This window comes from Alosa alosa, chromosome 8, assembly GCF_017589495.1.
Source record: "Alosa alosa isolate M-15738 ecotype Scorff River chromosome 8, AALO_Geno_1.1, whole genome shotgun sequence".
Lineage (NCBI taxonomy): Eukaryota > Metazoa > Chordata > Actinopteri > Clupeiformes > Clupeidae > Alosa > Alosa alosa.
In genome coordinates, this window is record NC_063196.1 from 12,950,872 (window position 1) to 12,972,281 (window position 21,410).

At 41.7% G+C, this 21,410-nt stretch overlaps 1 protein-coding gene across 2 annotated transcripts; it reads right to left on the reverse strand.

Annotated features, from left to right (window-relative positions):
- Positions 1-279: 279 nt before the first annotated feature.
- On the reverse strand, positions 280-21,129 carry elp3 (elongator acetyltransferase complex subunit 3). Of its 2 annotated transcripts, none has more exons than XM_048249890.1 (15): positions 20,933-21,129; positions 18,897-18,996; positions 16,511-16,649; positions 15,991-16,061; positions 15,714-15,777; positions 13,767-13,835; positions 12,240-12,394; positions 8,824-8,985; positions 8,539-8,665; positions 5,172-5,365; positions 4,389-4,479; positions 4,084-4,149; positions 2,934-3,197; positions 2,327-2,408; positions 280-1,098 (listed from the first exon to the last, which is right to left on the reverse strand). In XM_048249890.1, exons 1-15 carry the CDS (start codon positions 20,952-20,954, stop codon positions 1,022-1,024), a joined length of 1,683 nt encoding a protein of 560 aa, XP_048105847.1. In that variant the 5' UTR covers positions 20,955-21,129; the 3' UTR covers positions 280-1,021. The 2 variants fall into 2 exon arrangements, with proteins under 2 accessions (XP_048105847.1, XP_048105848.1); XM_048249891.1 differs by having other exon boundaries at positions 2,934-3,161; positions 20,933-21,127.
- Positions 21,130-21,410: the final 281 nt, after the last annotated feature.

Below are 21,410 nucleotides of genomic sequence, written 5' to 3' on the forward strand. Positions count from 1 at the left end.
CTGTACTGAGGTGTCAAATGAAGCAGGAAAAACTTATCAAAGTCACCATCAAGCCGGGAGGTTTTTCTATCCGTCTCCCTGGCAATGCTACAGAGCTCATGGTAACCATATTATAGTTCGAGTGAAATGTTCAGTCGACTGAAAAAAGGGACTCGTTCAGAGGCCCATTATGGATTTGGTGACATGTCATCTACAGTCCTGACAGGGAACCTTATGAGTTTGCTTCATTTTGGTCGTAGCTGTCAGATACCATAGCGCCACCAATACACATAACACGGATTTTAGATTAATAGACTTTATTCGAGACAAACTGAAAACCCCCTACTGATCTTGGACCACCCAAAATGTCGTTCTTTGCCAGCATCGACACTCAACATAATTAGTACATTCCATTTAAAGGATGCATATGTAATTTCAGAAGGGAACTGGACAAAGATTAACAAGGATTTACTTAAGCAACGCAGTTGCCTCCTTTCCGAAAGATTCTGTGCATTTACATAACAGCTAGGTGTACTCAACTGCTGATATTCAATTTTTCACCCTACACACCGACTCATTAAACAAACAGCAGGTAAACTCTATACTGCTGCCAAAAAGAATGTTACATGACTGCGGTAAATGGGAAGTCTGCAGATTGCATACAAACAACTCTAAGTCCATGGACTAACCAAAATTGTTATGACATACTATCTAAGTAGCCTAATAACCCATTAAATAAATACAGGAAATAACATAATGGGCAGCAAAAATGACTAGAATTGGTCATAAGCTGCTGTTGACTGGCAAACTTCTGTAGAATTTGGTAACATTACCTTCTCAGTCCCCAATTCCATTGACAGAAATGTCCATGACCTTTGCACTAAGGAATCAGCCATGCAGATTTTTCACTAAAAGGCCTCAAAATGTGCGTTTGCTGTGTATATAAAGCCATCCCTTTCCTCATTTTGCTTCGGTATCTCAAGGGCATAAAAAAAAGTCTATAAAAAGTATCCTGCGTTTTGTCCAGCCTCTCCCAGGACCATTAATCGAGACGCTTCACCATATACGGTCCCTCTAGCTCATAGCCCATCTTTCTGTAGTAGTTCCTGGTTCCTACCCCTATAAGAGAAACAAAATGGGGATTAATCAGAGGAAGCCAACAGATGTATTTATTTGTTAACTCAGCAGTGGCTTAGATCCATATAACGATGGTGACAGTAGGCCAAGAACAGTGTGAAACTTGTTTAGGACCAATATAAGGAATGCTTTCATTACAGGTACTATGCCCACTACCCAGGTAAAGGGGACAAGTACAGGAACGCCCTGCAATTTGGCCCTTTCAGCCGTTGTGTCTTCACTGCTTACACGACCTACCCCCATGGAGGCTTTGCTCTGCAATTAGGACCCCAATTAGATTACCTAAAAGGCAGAGCAGCTGCAGCAAATACTCTTACTGATACACATTTTCTAAATCATTTATTAGCATTTTGCTTACTGAACATCAGTTACAGTAACGTAAACATTCTTACTACCTAAATTATCTAGCCTGGCCACGCTCACTAGATCTCCTTTCAGGGTGATACTAGTCTGAAACACGATAGTTCACTAGCATTTCCCCAAGTCGGCAGACTACCTGCCCAATCAGCAACGAGAGGGGATGGCGCTATAGATTAAAAACCGAATGGGGCTATGGTAAATGGTAGGAGTAACGCCTGCAAACATAAAAAAAAAATTGCAGTCGAAAGAATGTGTAAATTTATTTACAGCAAAGGTAGGTTCACATAGATAGTTTCCTGGCTAGCAATGCTGTTTTTTGACAGTTTGTAAACTTTAGGCCAAGTAGGAAGTAACGTCAGGAATCCCTGATCAATGTGTTTTTTTAGGTTGGACCAACGATTTCAAAGTTAACGCTATGTTTAAGCCGGTCACCATGCTAGTGTCATAAACGATTCCCAATCGCTAGTGACCAGTTACTTGCCAGGCTATAAACTATCCACCTTGGGGGCTAAAAATATCCGTACTTGTTTTAAACCATGCTTCAACATTTTTGCTACAGCTATGAATAACTGTTTCAAATTAAATGTTGCATTATGTTGGTTTCATTTGTAATTGTTAAATTAATACAATGTAGCCTATAACTAATTATAACTAACTTACTAACTAACTAACTAACCTATAATTAACTAACTAACCTATAATTAATTTAGCTACTATAACTAAACTGCACTGAACTATCTACTCCAAGGTAGGTACCACTCTCCGACAGATAAGCCAGACGTGCAGAGGAAAGTGGTCTGGAGCCGGCAGGGAGCAAGATGTAGATATGTTTATTTATTTATTTTTTTACCTGAGATGACAGCAAGCTTGCTGGAGCCGTGCTCCTCTTGGGCTATCCTCGCTGCCTCCTCCATCAGCATCATACCAAAGCCCTGCGAGATACAGGGGGTTGTAGATACAGTGATTTGTCAGTTAGGAGCACACATAAAACCTGTTAAACAGGAATGCAATAAGAGATTTGAGGAGAGACGCTGATAAGGTTCCGACAGGTTCTGATAGTGCGTATGTCAAGTTGTGACTGTATCAGTGTGTTGACTGGGACTGGAATCTTCCGGTGTATATATCTGATCCTATACGCGTCAACAGGTGTTGGAAATAGCATAAGGACATTGTGTTTGTATGTGTGTCTGTGAGTGTTATCTGCTGTTGGAACCTGGTGGGATCACAGTGCATGAGCATGAATGTATGACCGGATGTATGTGTGTGTGTGAGAGAGAGAGAGCGAGAGAGAAAGAGAAAAGGAGAAAAAGAAAGAGACTATGTCAGAGTGTGTGTTTGAGTCAGATAACATGAGTCAGTGTGTTGGTTCTATCTACCAGAGAGTGTGTGTGTGTGTGTGTGTGTGTGTGTGTGTGTGTGACAGAGCGAGGGAGGAGGACTGCATCAGTGCATGTTACCTGGTGCTGGAACTTGCTGGGATCTCTGCTGCGGACGGGCACCACGCTGCCGTAAACATGGAGCTCGCGCACGATGGACACGCCACCCTTGAGCTCCGCCCGGAAGGACTGCGGCGAGCAGCGGCGTAGCCGGAGAAGTCCGATCAGAATGTCCTGCTCCGGGTCCTCATACGACAGAAATGTCTCCCAGCCGCCGTTCGCTACATAGTCGCGCCTGATCAGCTCCACCTGTCCACACATGCACGCACGCATATACATGCATGCCCACACACGCACACAGACAACATTACATGGAGATCCTTCTGCAAAATAATTCCAAACTAAATGTGTAGAGTCTCTATTTTCCCACAACACAACTTGTGTTTTACTCTACAAAAAGTTAAAAAGACTAGTGATGCATTTTAATGGAGATTTAAAGGAGAATACAAATCAGTTTTTCCTTTATTCTCAGACAGCTGCAACCTGTTGTGTTTCTATTACTTTGCACAAGGATGTAAGGATGTTTTTTTAATGAAATGAAAATGGTGCCCTGGCCTACTGTTATTTAATTGCTTCATTCGCTCCTGAGAATCAACAGTGAAATTAACAACAAGCGTTATGACCGCATTATTGATTGTGTGACTGCTGTGTAATGGCATCTACAGACTATGAGATTTCAGCCGTCTTAAAAGTTTATTTCAAACCATACTGTGCTGCACAGATCGAATAAGTTCTAATTCTAAGTTATTAAGTCTAATAACATTAAATTTGATGTATGTGGACTGTAAGATTAATAAAGCGTTCTGAACCATAGGCTATGGCACAAGTCAATATAGAATAAAACATCATCATCAATACAATTCCCATGCCAGTCATAGGGTCTGGCGGCACTCACATAGTGTACTGGCCATCCTAAATGACCCTTTCAGATGTTTGTCGCAGGCCATCTTTGGTCGCAAGACTGAGACAACTGCCATCATTCATCCTATCATACAGTGTAACGTAGGACCACAATTTCTGAGCCTATGTTCAGAACAAAGTTATTGTAATTTTTCTTTCATGACCGTAATCTTTTGTCTGGGACAGTCTAAAATTGCACAATGTATCGTTATGGCCCTGACATGCCTTGTGGCCTCTTTATTTAGGAGACTAAATGCCGGAGCGGCCATACCTGATAGGGTCGCACTTTGTGATGGATTTCCTGAATGCCCACCTCTCTGGTTCTTACATCCCGACACTACAGTGCAGGGGTAAAAACAAAACAAAATGTAATTTACTACACAGACATAATGAGAAATTATCAAACATTAGGCTATAGGGAATTCCATGCCTTTTTACGGTTCAACTTTCAGTTCAAACAAACTTAACATGATATGCAGCAATTTATTGTGTAAATGTTTTGCCCTAAAATAGTTTATAGTTATTACATATGTATTTTGTTTTATTTATGTTTGGGCTGCTGTGAGAGGTCTTTACCTCAGTGCCCATGTCCTTCATGCGGGCCAATGCCAGCTCCCTCAGGTTACCATGCTCCACCCCAGAGCTCACTAGCGGCATGGGGATGTCCCTGGGACAAGACAGAGGACCAATCACTTGTAAGTATTTGATTGAAAAGTATTTCTTATCATATGTAACGATTGGGGTTAAGTTCAGTTCAGAAGATTTTATGACCCAAAGGCAGCAAGCAATAATCAAAAACAGTTATTGTTAAGTGAATCTATGAACTTAAAGGTACACTATGCAGGTTTTAGGTATTTTTGGTGACTGTAGAGCTCCCTCTAGAGTCGCGATATATTTATATTTCACTCTGCTGTTGTACATAGCAAACTTCTCGTGACTTATGCCCCTGTGAAAATGCTTTTGTTGTGGAGGTGAAGGATCTCCAAAGAGCTATATAGACTGACAAGGTAATGTTTCACAATTCTCGGGAGATTTGCTGGAAGTTGCATGGCTGGTTTTCTCGGCAGCGACTCGCTACGTCTATGCTGTATAGCTATGCTAGGTGAACAATCTGCCTATTACAAGTTTGTTTACCATCAAATTGGCTTCGTAGAGGTTATATTAACATGAAAATCTTGCATAGTGTACCTTTAAGTTGCTCCTTGTATTGACATGATCAACAAGGTAATGTGGGTCCTCATATAGTTTAAATAGCCACCCAAGCATGGACCTTCAATATCGATGAATGAAGACATTCATGTCAAACACTGCTAGCCTTCTAAAGTGCCCTTGAGTTCTACCGCGCGGAGCGTGCCTCACCTCTGGACACGATACACTCGGGTCCAGGGCGGCACCAGAGCCAGGATGCGGGCCACCAGGTCCACGAGGGCACTGGGAGAGTAGCTCTTGTAGCGGCCCGTCTTCCACAGCTCGTACAGACCCGTCCCGCGGATCACCAATGTTGGGTACAGCTTCAGTCCATCTGGACGGAACGCAGGGTTCTCAAAGAACTCCTGAAGAAAGTACAGAAGAAACAACAAAAGCAAAACAATACGGAACTTGTGAAATGGAAGCTTAGGAAGAACTAACGGCAAAATGATGTGGAATATGGTGTATGACATCAAACTAAATTGTAGGTTTGGCCTACATCAGTTCATCACTGCTGGTTCTCATGCAGTAAACTTTGCTTCTGCTGGGTCGCCATGGTTACCAAAAGAGGCACCAGCAACTCCTTCCAACGTCACAGGCTTTGCGTCAGACGTAGTTTGGCCGTGAGAGCCGTTAAAATCTCTGCGACAGCACAGTAACTTAGGACGCCTCAGTGAGTGAGCACACAAACACATGAGTGTGTCATTCCAGCAGACAGCGCCCCTCAAGGGGCTTTTACATATTAATACAGTTGACAAAAATAATGTACACACAGAAATCTAAAAAGTCTGGTTGGTATTGCTGTCTGTGTTGAATCTGAGGACCTACTGCAGATTTTGTCTAAAAGTATTGTATGTCTGTCTGAGGTTTACACTGGATGTGTACCAAAGTGTGTGTTTGTCGGTGAGGTGTGTGTGTGTGTGTTGGTGAGATGTGCGTGTGTGTGTGTGTGTGTTGGTGAGATGTGCGTGTGTGTGTGTCGGTGAGCTATGTGTGTGTGTCGGTGAGCTATGTGTGTGTGTTGGTGAGCTATGTGTGTGTGTGTGTGTGTGTTGGTCGGTGAGATGTCTGCGAGGGGCCAGATAAGTGAGCGCCTGGGCTGGAGACGCCGTTTAATGGGATTCTGCTATCGGCCTCCGTTTCCTCGCTCCTGTGCCAACCCCCACCTCCCCCCTCTGATACCAGGGACAGGGACAGGGACAGGGACAGGGACCCCTCGCTCCTCAAGACACAGTGGGTGGAGGAGGAGAAGTGGAAGAGAGCAGGAGACAGCAAAAAAGAGAGAGAGTGAAACAGAGAGGTGAGAAGGGAAAGTGTGACAGGCAAGTGGAGCGCAGCTAATGCTGGAGCTGAAAGCAACAACAAGCAGAGAAGAGAAATGAAGAAAAAAAGAAAAGTGAGCTGAACTGACAGACATGGAGAGCGAACAAAGGAGCAGCAGAGCTAGAGATAAAAGAGGAGTGCAAAGCAAACACAGAGGCAGGAGAAAGAGAGAGAGAGAGAGAGAGAGAGAGAGAGAGAGAGAGAAGAGAGAGAGAGAGAGAACACCCTGTGACGCAGGTGGGCTCTTTGGGAACTGAGGCTGAGTGTGATAACACGGTACTCGTCACATTAGGAGGCAGTGGAGTGGCCAGGGCCAAGCATTAATCTTCCCTTCTCCAAGCCCAAAACCCCTCCTCTGGTATCTACACATCTCCAGAGAGGCCTGCTCCAGCCAAGCCACCGGCAAATACCACTTACTGATCGCAATCAGATGAGCCCAAATGAGAAGAAGATACAGTACGTCTACAGCCAAGGAGAATATCAAAGCAGGGTATGATGCAACGTTGGGGGGAAGGGGGTATTACTTTGACGACATTCTGAACACTGAAACATGATTGGGATGTAGTTGTGAACTACATTCACCACAATAGTTATTAAATCTTCTCAGCGCAGCTCATGGAATCGGATGGTGGGGTGAGAAGTTTTACTTCAATTATGTCACATCAGAGAATATTCAGAATAAGCATTGATATGGAAGTAGTCTTTATACTTTCTGAGAACACCTTACTTTTGAAAAAAGATATAAATCTCTTTAGATATCTAGGTCTATTAATCACCAGGGGTCATTTTTTTTCCCCAGACAAGAATTACTAAGGGTACAGGATTAAAGTTTGATGGACAAGCATTAATTTAAATCTATGATGAGCTTAATCCTTATCGGAGACCACCTGGCCTAGAGGCTTGGGCCCACTGTGCCATGACTACATAAAACGAATAACTCAAATAATCAAAAAATAACGAAATAATCACATACCACAAAAGAAATTTAGATCCTTCAGTGCTTGTTGAATAAACACAAGTCAAAATTGCCAGTGAGATAACAACGTTTCTCAAACGGAGCCGTAGAAGTGACAAAAAACATAAAAAAAAAAAAAAAAAACATTTTTTCCACTGATGTTCTTTCCTCACACTGCACCAGGCTGCCTCAGACACGCTGCTAACAGTCTCAGAAACTCACTCACACACACGAAGCTCCTCGTTTGAGCTACGGCAGCGGCAGCGACACAAAGGGCTTCCTGGCTCTGTGCTCTGGTGGAGAGAAGGCTGAATAGGCCCACCCATGCGGAGACACCCCTGATTGGGATTGCCTCTTCACTTTAATGGAGCTCTCTGTATTAAAGGCCCCTTCGGTAATAAAGGGACAATTCATCTCTGATAATGGTGACTGCTGTGTGGGGAGTATAGCGACATGTGTGTGTGTGTGTGTGTGTGTGTGGGAGGAGGTCTCCGAGAGGGGAAAAGCTGGGGATCCAGAGGAGGATGATCTGATGTGCTGCACACACAGATCATCACACACACCTATGCACACACACACACACACCCAGATCATTACACACTATGCCCACGCATGCACAGAAGGCAATATACTCAAGGCCATCTCAGTCCCTACTCCCTACACGCACACACATGTGTATGTATATACACATATATATATATATATATACACACACACACAAAAAGTATAGGATACGTTACTGCCTTTGAAATCACCCAACCTCCTTGGCCAACACACACACTTCTGCCTGATTCTCCCATTCAATCATCATCACATCAGTTTCTTGCCAATCAACCGTCTGTTATAACAGCCACATCGAGAACTGAAATTTTCCAGACCGCAGTAAGCGAGACAAGGACCAAAATCAACGTCACAATGTCTCCCATAAGCCCTCATGCTTCATCCTGCATCCTCTGATTCCAACAATGTGGTAAATGATTCTGCAACATAATACCGCCATAGTGATCCAACCAAAACTAATCCGCCTACAAGAAATCATAGGAGGTGCAAGACTCTGGGGACACCCTGTACCCTTTGTGTGCAATGTGTGCAATTCTGTGGGGTCACAACAAGTCAATGTTCTCATTGCATACTCATTTTGAAACTGAACGTGTGTGAGTGTGACAGAGAGAGCTCTGGTGCAAGGGTACACATGGAGATCAGACAGAGAGAGGAGGCTGGTTCAATGTATGTGTGTGTGTGTGTGTGTGTGTTACTCACAATGAACTGCTCTATGTCGCGCTCCATCCCCACGTTGGGCAAGTCGGGCATCATGTGGGACACCACCTTAAACCCGGCATCTTTGGCCAGATGGAAGGATTCACACACCGCACGCACCGTGTGGCCCCTGATAAGAAAGACACAAATACACACACAGTGGGTGCACATGCACACACATGCACACACACACACACACACACACACACACACGTAGCAGGACAGATCCATAGTGTTCAGTCAACGACTGGGTGTAGTGACCTCAGCTGCAAGTGCTGGTCCCTTCACCTGTTTGTGTCTCGCGCCACGTCCTCGTAGACGCTCTGGACGCCGATCTCCAGGCGCGTGCAGCCGTAGCCTAGCATGTCGCTGAGGTGCCGCTTTAGGCAGTAGTCTGGCCGCGTCTCTATGGTGATGCCCACACACTTAGTGTTACTCCGCTCCGAGTACCTGTGGAGTGGGCAGAGTAGGTGAGCACACACAACTCGGCAACAGTAGGACTGATCCAAACAAGTTCACATCAATGACTGTATTTATAGCAAGCACACTATTGTTCTTAAGCTTTCTTTATTATTATTATTATTAGTTCAGCTATTTTTGGGGCAAACTCCTGTTCTTAAAGCTTTTGAGATATCAACACTGTTCCACCTCTATACTGTATATACAGTACAGTCATTGGTTCATCATATATGGCAACTTCAACTGATGCCGATTCTGATATTTTGTTTACTTCTTATTATTGTACCTTATTCTCCTTTATGCAAACTCTGATAGAAACCTCAACAACTACGCCTGACAGACCTTAACTCATCACTCATCTAAAATCTCAAAGCAAACTCTTAACAGACTTAAAATGTAATCTGAAATAAATAAATAAATAATGATGTACTTGCTGGCTTTATCAAACAGCAGGGTGACTCCAGCGAGCTACCACAGAACCGCTGATGCCAACCGACCCTGACACCTCTTATCATTGTGACAAATTACAAGTGCCACTGACTGTGATATTAAGTGACAGTAATCTAAACATACCATGTCTGCCTCTGTAACAATGAAGTGCAACAAACAACAATTGCTGCCTACTGTCACTAAATTGCGAATTCATTTAGAGTGATCCAATTAAGTGTAAAATAAGCTAATGCTACCTGGTGCTTGTAGCAGATGCGCTGTGTTAGCCTTACAAACGACAATTGGCAGAAAACACAGGGACGAAGGAGGAGGATTAGACATTCCCGTTTCTCAGTCTGGTCACTGCAATTCTGCTCAACAAATGAGGCTGTGGTGCCTTGGGAGCTAAATCTGCCTTTTTAATGGCCTCCAAAATAAGGCAGAGCCATTTCAACCCGTCTGAGCTATGTCTGCTTGCCCTACCAGCCTGTGGCCAGAGATAGGGGGACACTTTCCATATTATTATTGTTTTCTCTTTGCCCTGTGCATACCACAGACACTTAGGCACACACACAGACAGACACATGGGCAAACAGACACACACACAGCCGGCAGCAGAGATAAGGGTCAGAAATCGAACTCTGACGTCTCCAGCTGATTAGCAGCCCGAACAATTACAACAATCATGTTATCTTAACTAACCCCATGACACACACACAGGATTTGAGAGGCCAGTAATCCTGGGGATGGCCTTGAAAACATAAACACACATGCACCCGCACATACACACACAGACTTATCAGCATTTTGCAACAGCAATCAGGCCCCCAGGAGGGCCGTCAAAAGGTTTCCACTCTCTCCTGCATTATCTCCCTCGCGCCTCCAAACCACAAGTCAATCTCCTCAAAAGTCTTTGCCACCATTTAGGCTGTTTTCAATCTCATGTCCTCCACTGCCCCCATTCCCACTTCAAAAAAAAAAAAAAAGTCCTTGCAAGACTTTGGTACTCTCACCCTGCCAGTCACGCTGCCAACCTTCCAAGTGGCATCTCAATTACACCCTGACAGCTCTGACAGACGGCGACGGTGAGGGCACGGGCGCCAATCAAACGCTGCACGTCACCCTGCCCACCCCCGAAAAGGATACAGCCCTCTGGCTGGCCATCAGAGTGGGCCCATCTGACGCCTAATTGAGAATTAATTGGTTCAGGATTTCATTCCACAGACGATGTGTCTGTCTGTGTGTGTGTGTGTCTGTCTGTCTGTGTGACTGACGACATGACTAACATCTCAGTCGCTATGTTGGGCCACTTTGCTGACTGGAACCTCCGTTGGTGCTTGTCCAGCCATCATTCTTGTGGAAAGCTCCCTACGGCAAGGTGCCAACAACGACCAGGTAATCCCAAGGAAATGCACATGCCGGGAAAAATGTGCGTGTGCACTCCACTGGTGGCCACTTTACACAGAAGAATCTGCTATATGAATCAGTATATATATGTGTACTGCAACAAAGCACATGTATTTACACATATTCGTATATAGCATGTATCATGGTGTCTGTTTAGTAAATATGGAAGGGGGTGCGGTTAAAACCCAAGAGTCAGTGCCTGATATTCTACTAATACTCTACTTATAGTCCCACATCAGTGAAGACACATTTACATTACATTACATTTACCTGATGCTTTTATTCAAAGCGACTTACAAATGAAGACCAAACATTCAAGCTACTAAGGAGGCCATAAGATAACAAAAAGTAAGTACTGCTTTTACAAACACCACACGACACAACCACCAGAGGATAATCGTGCAGAAGTTTGAGTCAGCCAGCCAGAAGAGTAGTCAAAGGAGATAGTATTTCCACTGAGGACAAAGTCAGACAATGATGGCCAACTTGTGACTAATACACTGTTATCTGAGCTCACCATGCACTAAGCGTCATGTCTACACACACCCACACACACACACAATGAGCATCACACTAGTTTGACTCATGTGTCAGCTGCATATTCAGTGCATATCGCCCTCTAGTGGTCATGGAGTTTTTCAGGAGAATCACAGTGTTCCATGTTGTCAGTTTAATTTGTCTTACAACACATTCCTATGGTGGCCCTAAAGTGCCAAACACAACAGCACAGAAAGAATAATGACACAACTGATGAAAGGTACCGTAAAGCTTAGGCTACATCAGTGTAAGATTAGCCAGCTGGACTGGGACGCTGAAGGCAAGCACAGGTGAGTTGAGATTAGGGAGTGCACACACAAACATGTACATGAACAGTCTACTGTATGTGTGTGTGTGTCTGTGTGAGGAGGGTTTATAAAAAACTGAAATAAAGTAGAAAAAAAACTTTCAAACGTTTGCTCTTATTGAGACTTAATTGGAACATGTCTTCGAACGCGACAAACGAACGCGTACACATAATTGATAATCTCAGTCTCCTTACTCTGTGAGTGTGTGTGTGTGTGTATGTATATGTGTTGTGTGTGTGTGTGTTTGTATAAGAAGTAGACTAAATAAGAGTTATAGGTGTGTGTGTATGTGTTTTGTGTCTGTGTATAAGAGGTAGACTAAATAAGAGTTAAAGTTGACTGGTATTTAGTTAGCTGACGCTTTTATCCAAAGAGATATGGACTCACAGCAGTGGATCTGGGAATCTAACCAGGACCGACCAAATGTCAGGCAGCCCCGTTACCACTTCACCACCATAAGAGAAAGTACACACACTTGTCTCTCTTGTTAACTATTTGCAGGCTTGTATTTTCTGTGTGTGTGTGGGTGTGTGAGTAAGTGTGTGTGTGTGTGTGAGAGCATACCTGACGGCCTCTGCCACGCTGTTGGAGGTGTGGCCAGACAGGGCATCGTGCAGGTTCCTGATGAAGTAGTCACGGTACTCCTCCGCCAAGGCCATGAAGGTGCCGCCCATCACGATGAACTCCACCTTGTCCACACTGTGGCCCAGCTGCTTCAGCTGCGGGGAAGGCACAGGAGGATGATCGCCGCAGTGCGTACATAAGACAAAGTGCAGAAGGTAGGAGTAGCAGTGTGTGTGTGTGAGTCTATCACTTCCTGTCCATGATGGTGGCAGGTTGCAGGTGACATGCAGATGAATGCCAAAGTGTTGTTTCCGTAAATCTAAACAACCACACTCGTTGTAATTGCCATTGTTAATGGTTAATGTTAGATATGGTACATTGTGTGTGTGTGTGTGTGTGTATGCATACAGAAATAGGTTGGTGTGTGACAGATAAGGTGTCAGGGGGATGGAGTTGCAGTTATGTTTGCAGAAGAACTCAAGTGTCTTTACAGAAGCAGAGTGTGTGGGGTGGAAATGTATGCACAAGGACAGGTGTGTGTGTGTGTGTGTGTGTGTGTGTGTGTGTGTGTGTGTGTGTGTGTGTGTGTGTGTGTGTGTGTGTGTGTGTGTGTGTACGCGCACGCGCACACGCAAGAGAGAGAAAAGCATAAGATACAACACATATAGATTATGTATGGGCTTGGTAGAACACATATGGATTATGTATGGGTTGGGTAGAACACATATAGATTATGTATGGGTTGGGTAGAACACACATAGATTATGTATGGGTTGGGTAGAACACATATAAATTGTGTATGGTTTGGGTAGAACACGCATAGATTATGTATGGGTTGGGTAGAACACATATAGATTGTGTATGGGTTGGGTAGATAGAACACATGTAGATTATGTATGGGCTGGGTAGTCTTTGCTTATCTTTCGGTCAGAAAATTGAAGAAGAAACCTCTCTCCCCATATACGACCAACAACATTTACAGCATTCTAGAGGCACTCAAGTACCTTACTGGTCCACTGCCTTTTCAAATAAAAGGGTAATTTAAAAAGCATTTAAAGATAACAAGTTACTTTGCATTATGCTGTAAGCCTTGCACCTCAGCAATAAATATGCAGATAACAGAAAGCTCGTCATACACTACATAAATCCATTGGCTCTGTATAGAGAGCCCTTGTATAATGCTAACAATTTGATCATTCAAGCACTGAGAATGATATGAGGAGTGAAAGTGCCTTTTCGCTTTTTTAAAGAGCACTTTAACATAGCCATGGGGCGTGAAAGGACCTTGATGTTTGAGTAGCAAGGTCTCCCATCAAACTCAACGAGCACATTCTGACGCCTGTCTCATAATGAAATTAGGATCATACACTTTCACGGAGCTCCGACCTGCATGTAAACGCTCTGCATTTCTAATCTGACTTTCAGCACTGCCACTTTCTCAAGCAGGTCTGTGCACTGGTTGACCTTTGGTGGGATTATTAGAGAGCAGAAAACAGAAGGACGGCGTGAGCAAACTGGGCAGCTCACCTGTTCCACTCGGTGTCGGGTCTGCAGGTAGGGGTCATAGCGTGCCCGAATAGCCCTCATTGACGTGGGCTGAGCGTGACACACACACACACACACACACACACACACACACACACACACACACACACACACACACACACACACACACACACACACACACACACACACACACACACACACACACACACACACGTCACATAACTGCTTCAATGTTGCAATTTGGTTTTAGTGAATGGTCAGGCTCTTTCCATGTTAAATCAAGACAAAATCCAGGAAAATGGTTGCTGCACCGTCTCAGATTTTGCTCAAGTTTGTCTACCTAAAACTAAGACCTGTAAAATATTTTTGTTAAATTCCAAAGTTTTCATACATTTTTTCACACTTGATTTTGTATAATTTTTACACTCTCAGAAATGCCTTATCTTGGAGGCCATGTTTGGGCATTAATATCTTGAAAAGTATTATTCCTAACCTGCCCAAACTTTGCAGGGTGGAAGACAGACATGTTCTTGGTATTATTGGACCGTTACGCATTTGTACTGCATGCCCATTAGTTTTATATAAGGCCCTACATATGGAAAACCGGTGATATTGAGGGTCTTGTAAACTCATTTTTTGTATCCACGTAGCACCAATCATTATTTTGCCTGCAAATTCAGTACTTTACTATATTAATGTTGAGGCAATATTTGAGGTCTCTGCAACAAATGCACATGAAGATATTAAGTATAAAACAAGGTGTGATTGAAATATTTGGTCATGTTCATAGGACTAAAATGGTATATGGGGTAGCTAGTAGTAGGAACACGAAAATTAACATGGGAATAGCTCACTTTATAGTCATTTTGTGTGTAAACTGCCAACGATTCACCATGTTTCATTCATATATAAATACACTTGCTTGATTACATTGTATACCTATGGGTTTTCATTCTTGGCCCCAAGACAAAACAATGATTTTGACTCAATGCATTTAATCTATGGTACAACATTGGCACGTTGTACACCAAATGCCCATACATTGAGCTACTTTCACATAGATCTTCAAGTGCCTACTAGCTACCCCACAAAATGACCTCCCTTTAAAATCTTCAAGCCCATTATATGTGGAGAGCTGAAATATTGGAATACTATATCAATAAAATATAGTATGTAAAGAGAAAAATAATGATGGATACCAAACTAACCTAAATGTCACTCTTTTTGAGAATGCCGTACAAACGTTTAATGGTTCAGTCATACTGAGAACATGTTTATCTCTACAAAGTTTGGGTTGCCTATGAATAATACTTTTCATTATAATAATGCCCAAACATGGCTTACCAGACAATGTGATTTTTAGGCTGTAAAACTGAAGTAATTTCAAGGGATGAAAGTAATATGAAGACATAGGAAATATTTTACAGGCCTTGGTTTTTGGACCCATTCTTGATATAGACAAGGTTTGAACAAAATCTGAGATTGTGCAGCAACAACCTTATCTGAACTGATACGGAATGACCCAAATATGATCTTGAGCATATGTCAGATTTAAATTTCTGTATTCCCCTTATTCAGCCCCGCCCATTTTTTTAAATTCCACGTTGTCTTTAAACTTCCGGTCGGCTAGCTACGTCTAGTTAGCTTCATTGGGATAACACGGCAGAAGAGGATAGAGAGGCTAACTTACAGAACAGCCGCTCCAAAGTCAGTTTTTTCCTAACTTCAGATAGGAAAGCTGTATAAAAGAAATGTCTTAAGTCACCAAAATCCTAAATAAACGTTCCTAACTTTAGGATGACCCATAATACTGTATATGATGCCAGTCATCTCGATAGAGCTCTGCTATCTCAATGTATCGCAATGGATGTACTGCTCAATCGGAAGTTCGGAGACAATGTGGGCAAAGCTAGCGCCCCCATGTTTGCGCGCGGAATAAGGTGAATAGAGGGAAGGGAAGGTGAATACCTCATATCCTGTATAAGACTGTGTGGAATACTCAAAATCTGAGTCAGGTCCTCCTGGACAATATCTGCCAGGGACAAAACATAGTTATCTCACAGTCCTTGTGAATAAGTATTAGTTACACTAGACTCATATGCCTAAAAGTATAATGATTGTTTATATCTTAGCTAATCAACAAATGCCCAGATAAGATTTTTTCCAAATCATTTGACACAGGCGAGAGATATACAGATCACTGGTATACATATCCCATCTTGTCCCAGCATCCTTGATCACTCACACACAGATGTTCCCTGTGAAGCTGATGTGAGGACATCGGTGTGGTTTGCACATGACGGCAACCACTGCGATCTGCAACAGAAGACATAATCCTTCCATGAGTTCATCATGTCATAAAGTTTATGTTATGCTTTAAGTAGTACAGTACAGTAGTTATGACACCAGACACTTGTTAGCTTTTAGTTATTGTCATTTAAGGACCGGTAGATTCTTTCATGTTAATCTAACTAAATAATTCTTACGGAGTAGCAGTGTGTATATGGTAATTGTTATAATTCTGTTAAATTTTATTTTGTCTATTACTAATATTCATATTTATTTAGGCTATATGACTTTAAACTGTTCACTTTAATGTCAATGTAATGTTTATTGATGCCATTATAACTAAGAACTATAAACATAAATATGTATTTCAGCAGTGTAGCCCACTTCGAACCGATGAATGGGTTATTCATTCATCATTCAAGACACAGAGTATACTATTCACATACACACATACAGTTAGTGATGGCACTACTGACCCCACTGGCTGTGCGGATGGGCTTGGCCTTCAGTTTGGGCACCAGGGCCCGTCGGTACTGAGGTGGAACAGCAGCGATGATGTCCACGAGACGCGGTTGTGCAGAGAGGCCATACTTGGCTGACGTCTTCGTTTTCACCCTGGAAAAGGAGGAGACCAGTCGTTGAGCTTCAGTTTCGATGGGATGGAGTGAGGAAGGAGGGTATGGAGGGAGGGAGTTCCAACCTCAGATCATTGAGAGCACATTGTAAACGGATCACATCTGATAGTTAGCTATGCACTGAAAGAGTTCCTGTGTGCATTTCTCAATTGTTCCTTGCTCTGGCACTCAGACCACCTGGAGCCAGGGAGCAACGTGAAACACTATATTTGTAGAATCGGTATGGGACCAGGCCTCAGAACCATCCCAGGCAAGGGGGTTCATGAAAGAACAATAAAAGGTAACCAGTCCAGATGGTATTAGCAACTTAACTCATTAACATTTAGAGTGTAGGAGGGTCAGCCCTTCTACCTATACATCTTCAAACAGAGTTATAACAATTATAACAAGAGGCCACCCCTTTTTTGTTTGAAGCATACATCCAATTGTAATGTGTACCACAAATGTACATGTATTGTAAAATGTTCAGTACAACTACTGTAATTGTTACTGTAACTGTGGGTACACTTTCAAATGTATGGGTAACATAGATTTCATTTCATTGGTGATCTGGACTCACGGGCCTGCTTTAAAAATGTTTTTAATATTGTTTGTTTGATCTTCTGCCATGCCAGGCTGGTTTTGTTGTTTTCTTTGTTACCTTTCCATACTAAATGATTGCCATGATATCAAGCCTTTTGCTCTTTGCCTTCTTATGCTTATAAGACAAATTGATTTTCAGGTTGGCTGTTGATTTCTGTACTGTTGAGCCAATGTTCAATGTAATCAGAAATGCCAATTGTTGTTTCTTGTGTTTTACACATCCTGACCAGGACAGGTCAAGATTACTTCTCTTATTTTATGTTATTGCATTCTATTTATCAATTCTATGGTTTATATGGGGAATGTAATTGTAAACATTTGTGATGAGCATGTATCTATTGTTATTATTAATGTCTACATTCCAAGTGTCTGTTCCCTTACACACTTCCTTTCCCCCATTTTGTTTTACTAGTCTGATTACCCAACCTCTGTATCAACTTAAACTGATTAAGTTATTTTGTTATTCTGTTGCACTTTTATTTCTTTATATTGCTGTTTATTTCCTTTTAAGTTTATCCTGCCTAGAAGGAATACTTGTGGTTCAGATGATTCATACAAGAGCATCATATCTTTTTTGACATGTTGTCACAAATTTGCAATTCTACGGTAACATTTCCCAATTCCATTATAGGTGCTAGTGAACGGAATGCCTCTGCTGCCTCTTTCCTGGCTTTTTTTTTTCTCATTGCTTTCATTTCTGTTGGTTTGTTTGCTTGCCTTAACTACTGATGTATTTCAACTTCATTTGAAAGTATATGAATTGAGATTGGTCACAAACCACTAGATAATACTTGATGTCTACAGGCAGAACCTAACCACATTGCCCTGTAATTGCTTTGCTTTAAGGATCTGAAGATACACTGATCAAGCAAAGGATACTGATCTGGCAGACAAGGTTGTTGAAGTTGCCGCATCCATCAAAGGGGGATGGTAACATGATTAGGTAGCCTGTTAAATGAGGATTGAGGACTTCTCAAGCAACTTAATGGATAGAGGATGAGATGTTTTGTTCTTTATACAACTTAATGTGATGAATACGCTGTTACCATCATCACTAGAAATGTTACCACTATCACAAGAAATGTTTACATTATTACTAGGAATTCTGTTCTGACGCGCGACAGACCTGAGTTTCCGGATTGACCATCATCCTGACTGAGTTTCCAGATAACTGTGGTACTAGGAAAATTACCATCAGCACTCACAATATTTCCACCAGTATATTTAGAATTACCCATTAGTTGACACCCCATATAACCACAGGAATGTGTACAAAAGACAAAGGTTAAGAAGGTAGGAGTGTCCGTGTGTGTGAGAGTAAGTGAGTGAGTGAGTGAAAGTGTGTGTGTGTACAGATATGGGTTGGTGTGACAAATAAGGTGTCAGGGAGATGGAGTTGCAGTTATGTTTCAAAGCAACTCAAGTTTCTTTACAGTAGCAGAGTGTGTGGAGTGGAAATAGTGTGTGTGTGTGTGTGTGTGTGTGTGCAAGAGAATGAAAAACATAAGATTCACTTCAGAGATTGGACTGAAAATATGCTTATGAATTTAACAGTAGAGGGTCAACAGAAGGATCTCACAACACCCAAACACACACACACAGTCACTCTATACACAGTACACATGCAAGGTAGGAGTGTACTAACTTGTTGAGGTTGATGTCTTTCCCCTCCTCGTGAGCCTCAACCAGTTGCTTGATGACGTCGGCTATCGTCATCATCATCAACTCTGCACGGCTGAGGTCACCTGGGCAAATTGGGTGGAGGCAAGGGTTTGAACTCCTGATCATACAAGTCTTAATGTATTCTGCACATTAACAACTGATAGAATAACCATATTCTTCAAGCTTCATTTCAGCTAGAACCTGTCTATGAACAGTGTGTATGCAGGTAGGTGTAGTGTTGTGCATGTATGTATTCAGAACTGTAATGATCTGAATGATGAACGAGGTGTGTAAAAAAGCCAATATTTGTTCTTGCTGGGGGATGAAAGCTGTTCACTTTGGTTTTGATTTTAATTCATCTCTCACTTCTTACACTGCCCTGCTTCAGACAGTTGTTTCTCAGGGGGTTAAGAGAAAATGTTAAACGGAAAGCTTATTATTTGCAAAACAGCATAAACTTTTTTTCAAATGTCACATTCTGTGATAGATGATGTTTCTTTTAAGAAATCTCAGTGGTGAAATGAAATGTGGGTTTCACATTTCACACTATAATAGCAACTCCACTAACAGACTATAAACCTGTGTCACTCCAAATGTCCTTATAAGTCTAGCTACACTCAGAGTTCTAGAGGTTCTTACTGGAAACTATAATTCTGGAACAGGGCTTTAATAACATTTTCTCTTGAAACGAGGAACTCTTTAAATTTGAGGTATCAAAATTCGTACGAGAATATGGGTCTGTTTCAGCCAGAGAATGAAAAAAAGATGAAACAAAGATTATTACTAAAATAACTGCCCTTACTCAAATGAAACCTGAAGATTTATCAGAAAATGGCAGGGAGGCTTTAATTTTACAGCAAGATAAATTAAATGAAATATGCAGAAAGAAAGCTAAAGGAGTCTTTGTCAGATCAAGAAGCAAATGGCTGGAGGAAGGGGAGCAAAATACCACATACTTCTTCCAATTAGAAAGATCTCGAAATAAATCCAATTCTATCAGGAAACTCAATGTCAACTGAGACATCACCAACGACCCGTGCAAGATAGCAGGCTACTGTTCATCATTTTACAGAAATCTTTATAAGTCCTACTGTTACTGAGATTGACTGAGAATAATCTTTTCTCTGACCATATGGTGCATATCTTCTAATTATCTGATTATGAATAAGGTTAAGACTGTGTCTTAAAATTATCCATTGATATTACCTTTTCAAGACTTTTATGCAAATATTCTTTCGTACCCTGCATATAAATCCAACAAATGCTATGTTTTCAACTCAATCTTACTATTTGTTAAATCACACATTTACAACATGATATGTTCTAATCTGAAACCTTTCTTTACAGTGTTTGGACGAGAAAGCATGCAATAGGCCTATATGAAATCCAAAAGCCCTCAAAACCTTCGACCTATGTAGGCCAGGCTTACTCTTTAATATCATTCTTTCATAATGTTTAACTGTGATTATTTCATAACGCATGCGATGCTCTATAACTGGTAATGTATGTTCACATTTATCCATTGTACTGTTTCCAAATAAATAAATAAATCCAACATGCCAGTTCGTGCTCCCCTAAAGATATTCTCAGATTTTACCCTATTTGTTTAGTGTCTATGGATTTTACACAAGAGAATGTGTGGCAATCTCTCACTGCAGTTCCACCCATAGAGAGAGAGAGAGAGAGAGAGAGAGAGAGAGAGAGAGAGTGTTTAAGCGGAGCTTTGGTTCCACATAGGTCATTCTAGTTGGGGTAACTTGTCTAATATCTAGGATGGATAACTTTGAGTCATAAGGGTAACTGATACCATACGCTACCATATTTAAAAAGACACAATTTACAGTGAAGAATTAAAGGCAGGCATTGTATATACGTGAGTCAAACAGTTAGCTATCCAGTTAGCTTTAAAAGACACAGATATGCTTATGCTATGCTGCATACACACACACGTTTAGAACTGGCTGTGCTAGCAAGCACATACGTACCTAGCTACCTTTAACAGTAAGAGAAAACACTTACTCTTCTTCTTTGGCTTCCCCATGACAACAATGCAGCCACAACTATCTCACCGATACACTAATTGTATGACACTGAAATAAATATTGATTCAATCTAAAACATAATGTTTAGTAAGCACATTCACCCAACATGTCAACATGCTTAAGGCCGTATTTTGTTTAGCACTGTCGAAAAGACTTCCGGAAAGGTGCAACAACATTTTTCTTTCGGAAAACAACAGACATTCATGTATAGTTCCTCGTCCCATCTGTCACAAGAAATTCTAGTAGTCTGAATTTAAAAAAAAAAAAAAAAAAAAAGAAAAAAGATCTTGAATGCTGCATGATCGTTAATTTTGATGTATGTATCACCATATTGTTACATTATTAGGCCTGGTCATAAATTGTTTATTTTATTTAACAAATAAAATCAGTATTTTCATATTGTCAAATTTAGTTTGTTTTCATGAAATAATTTCTGAGACATTTTTGTCTTGGTA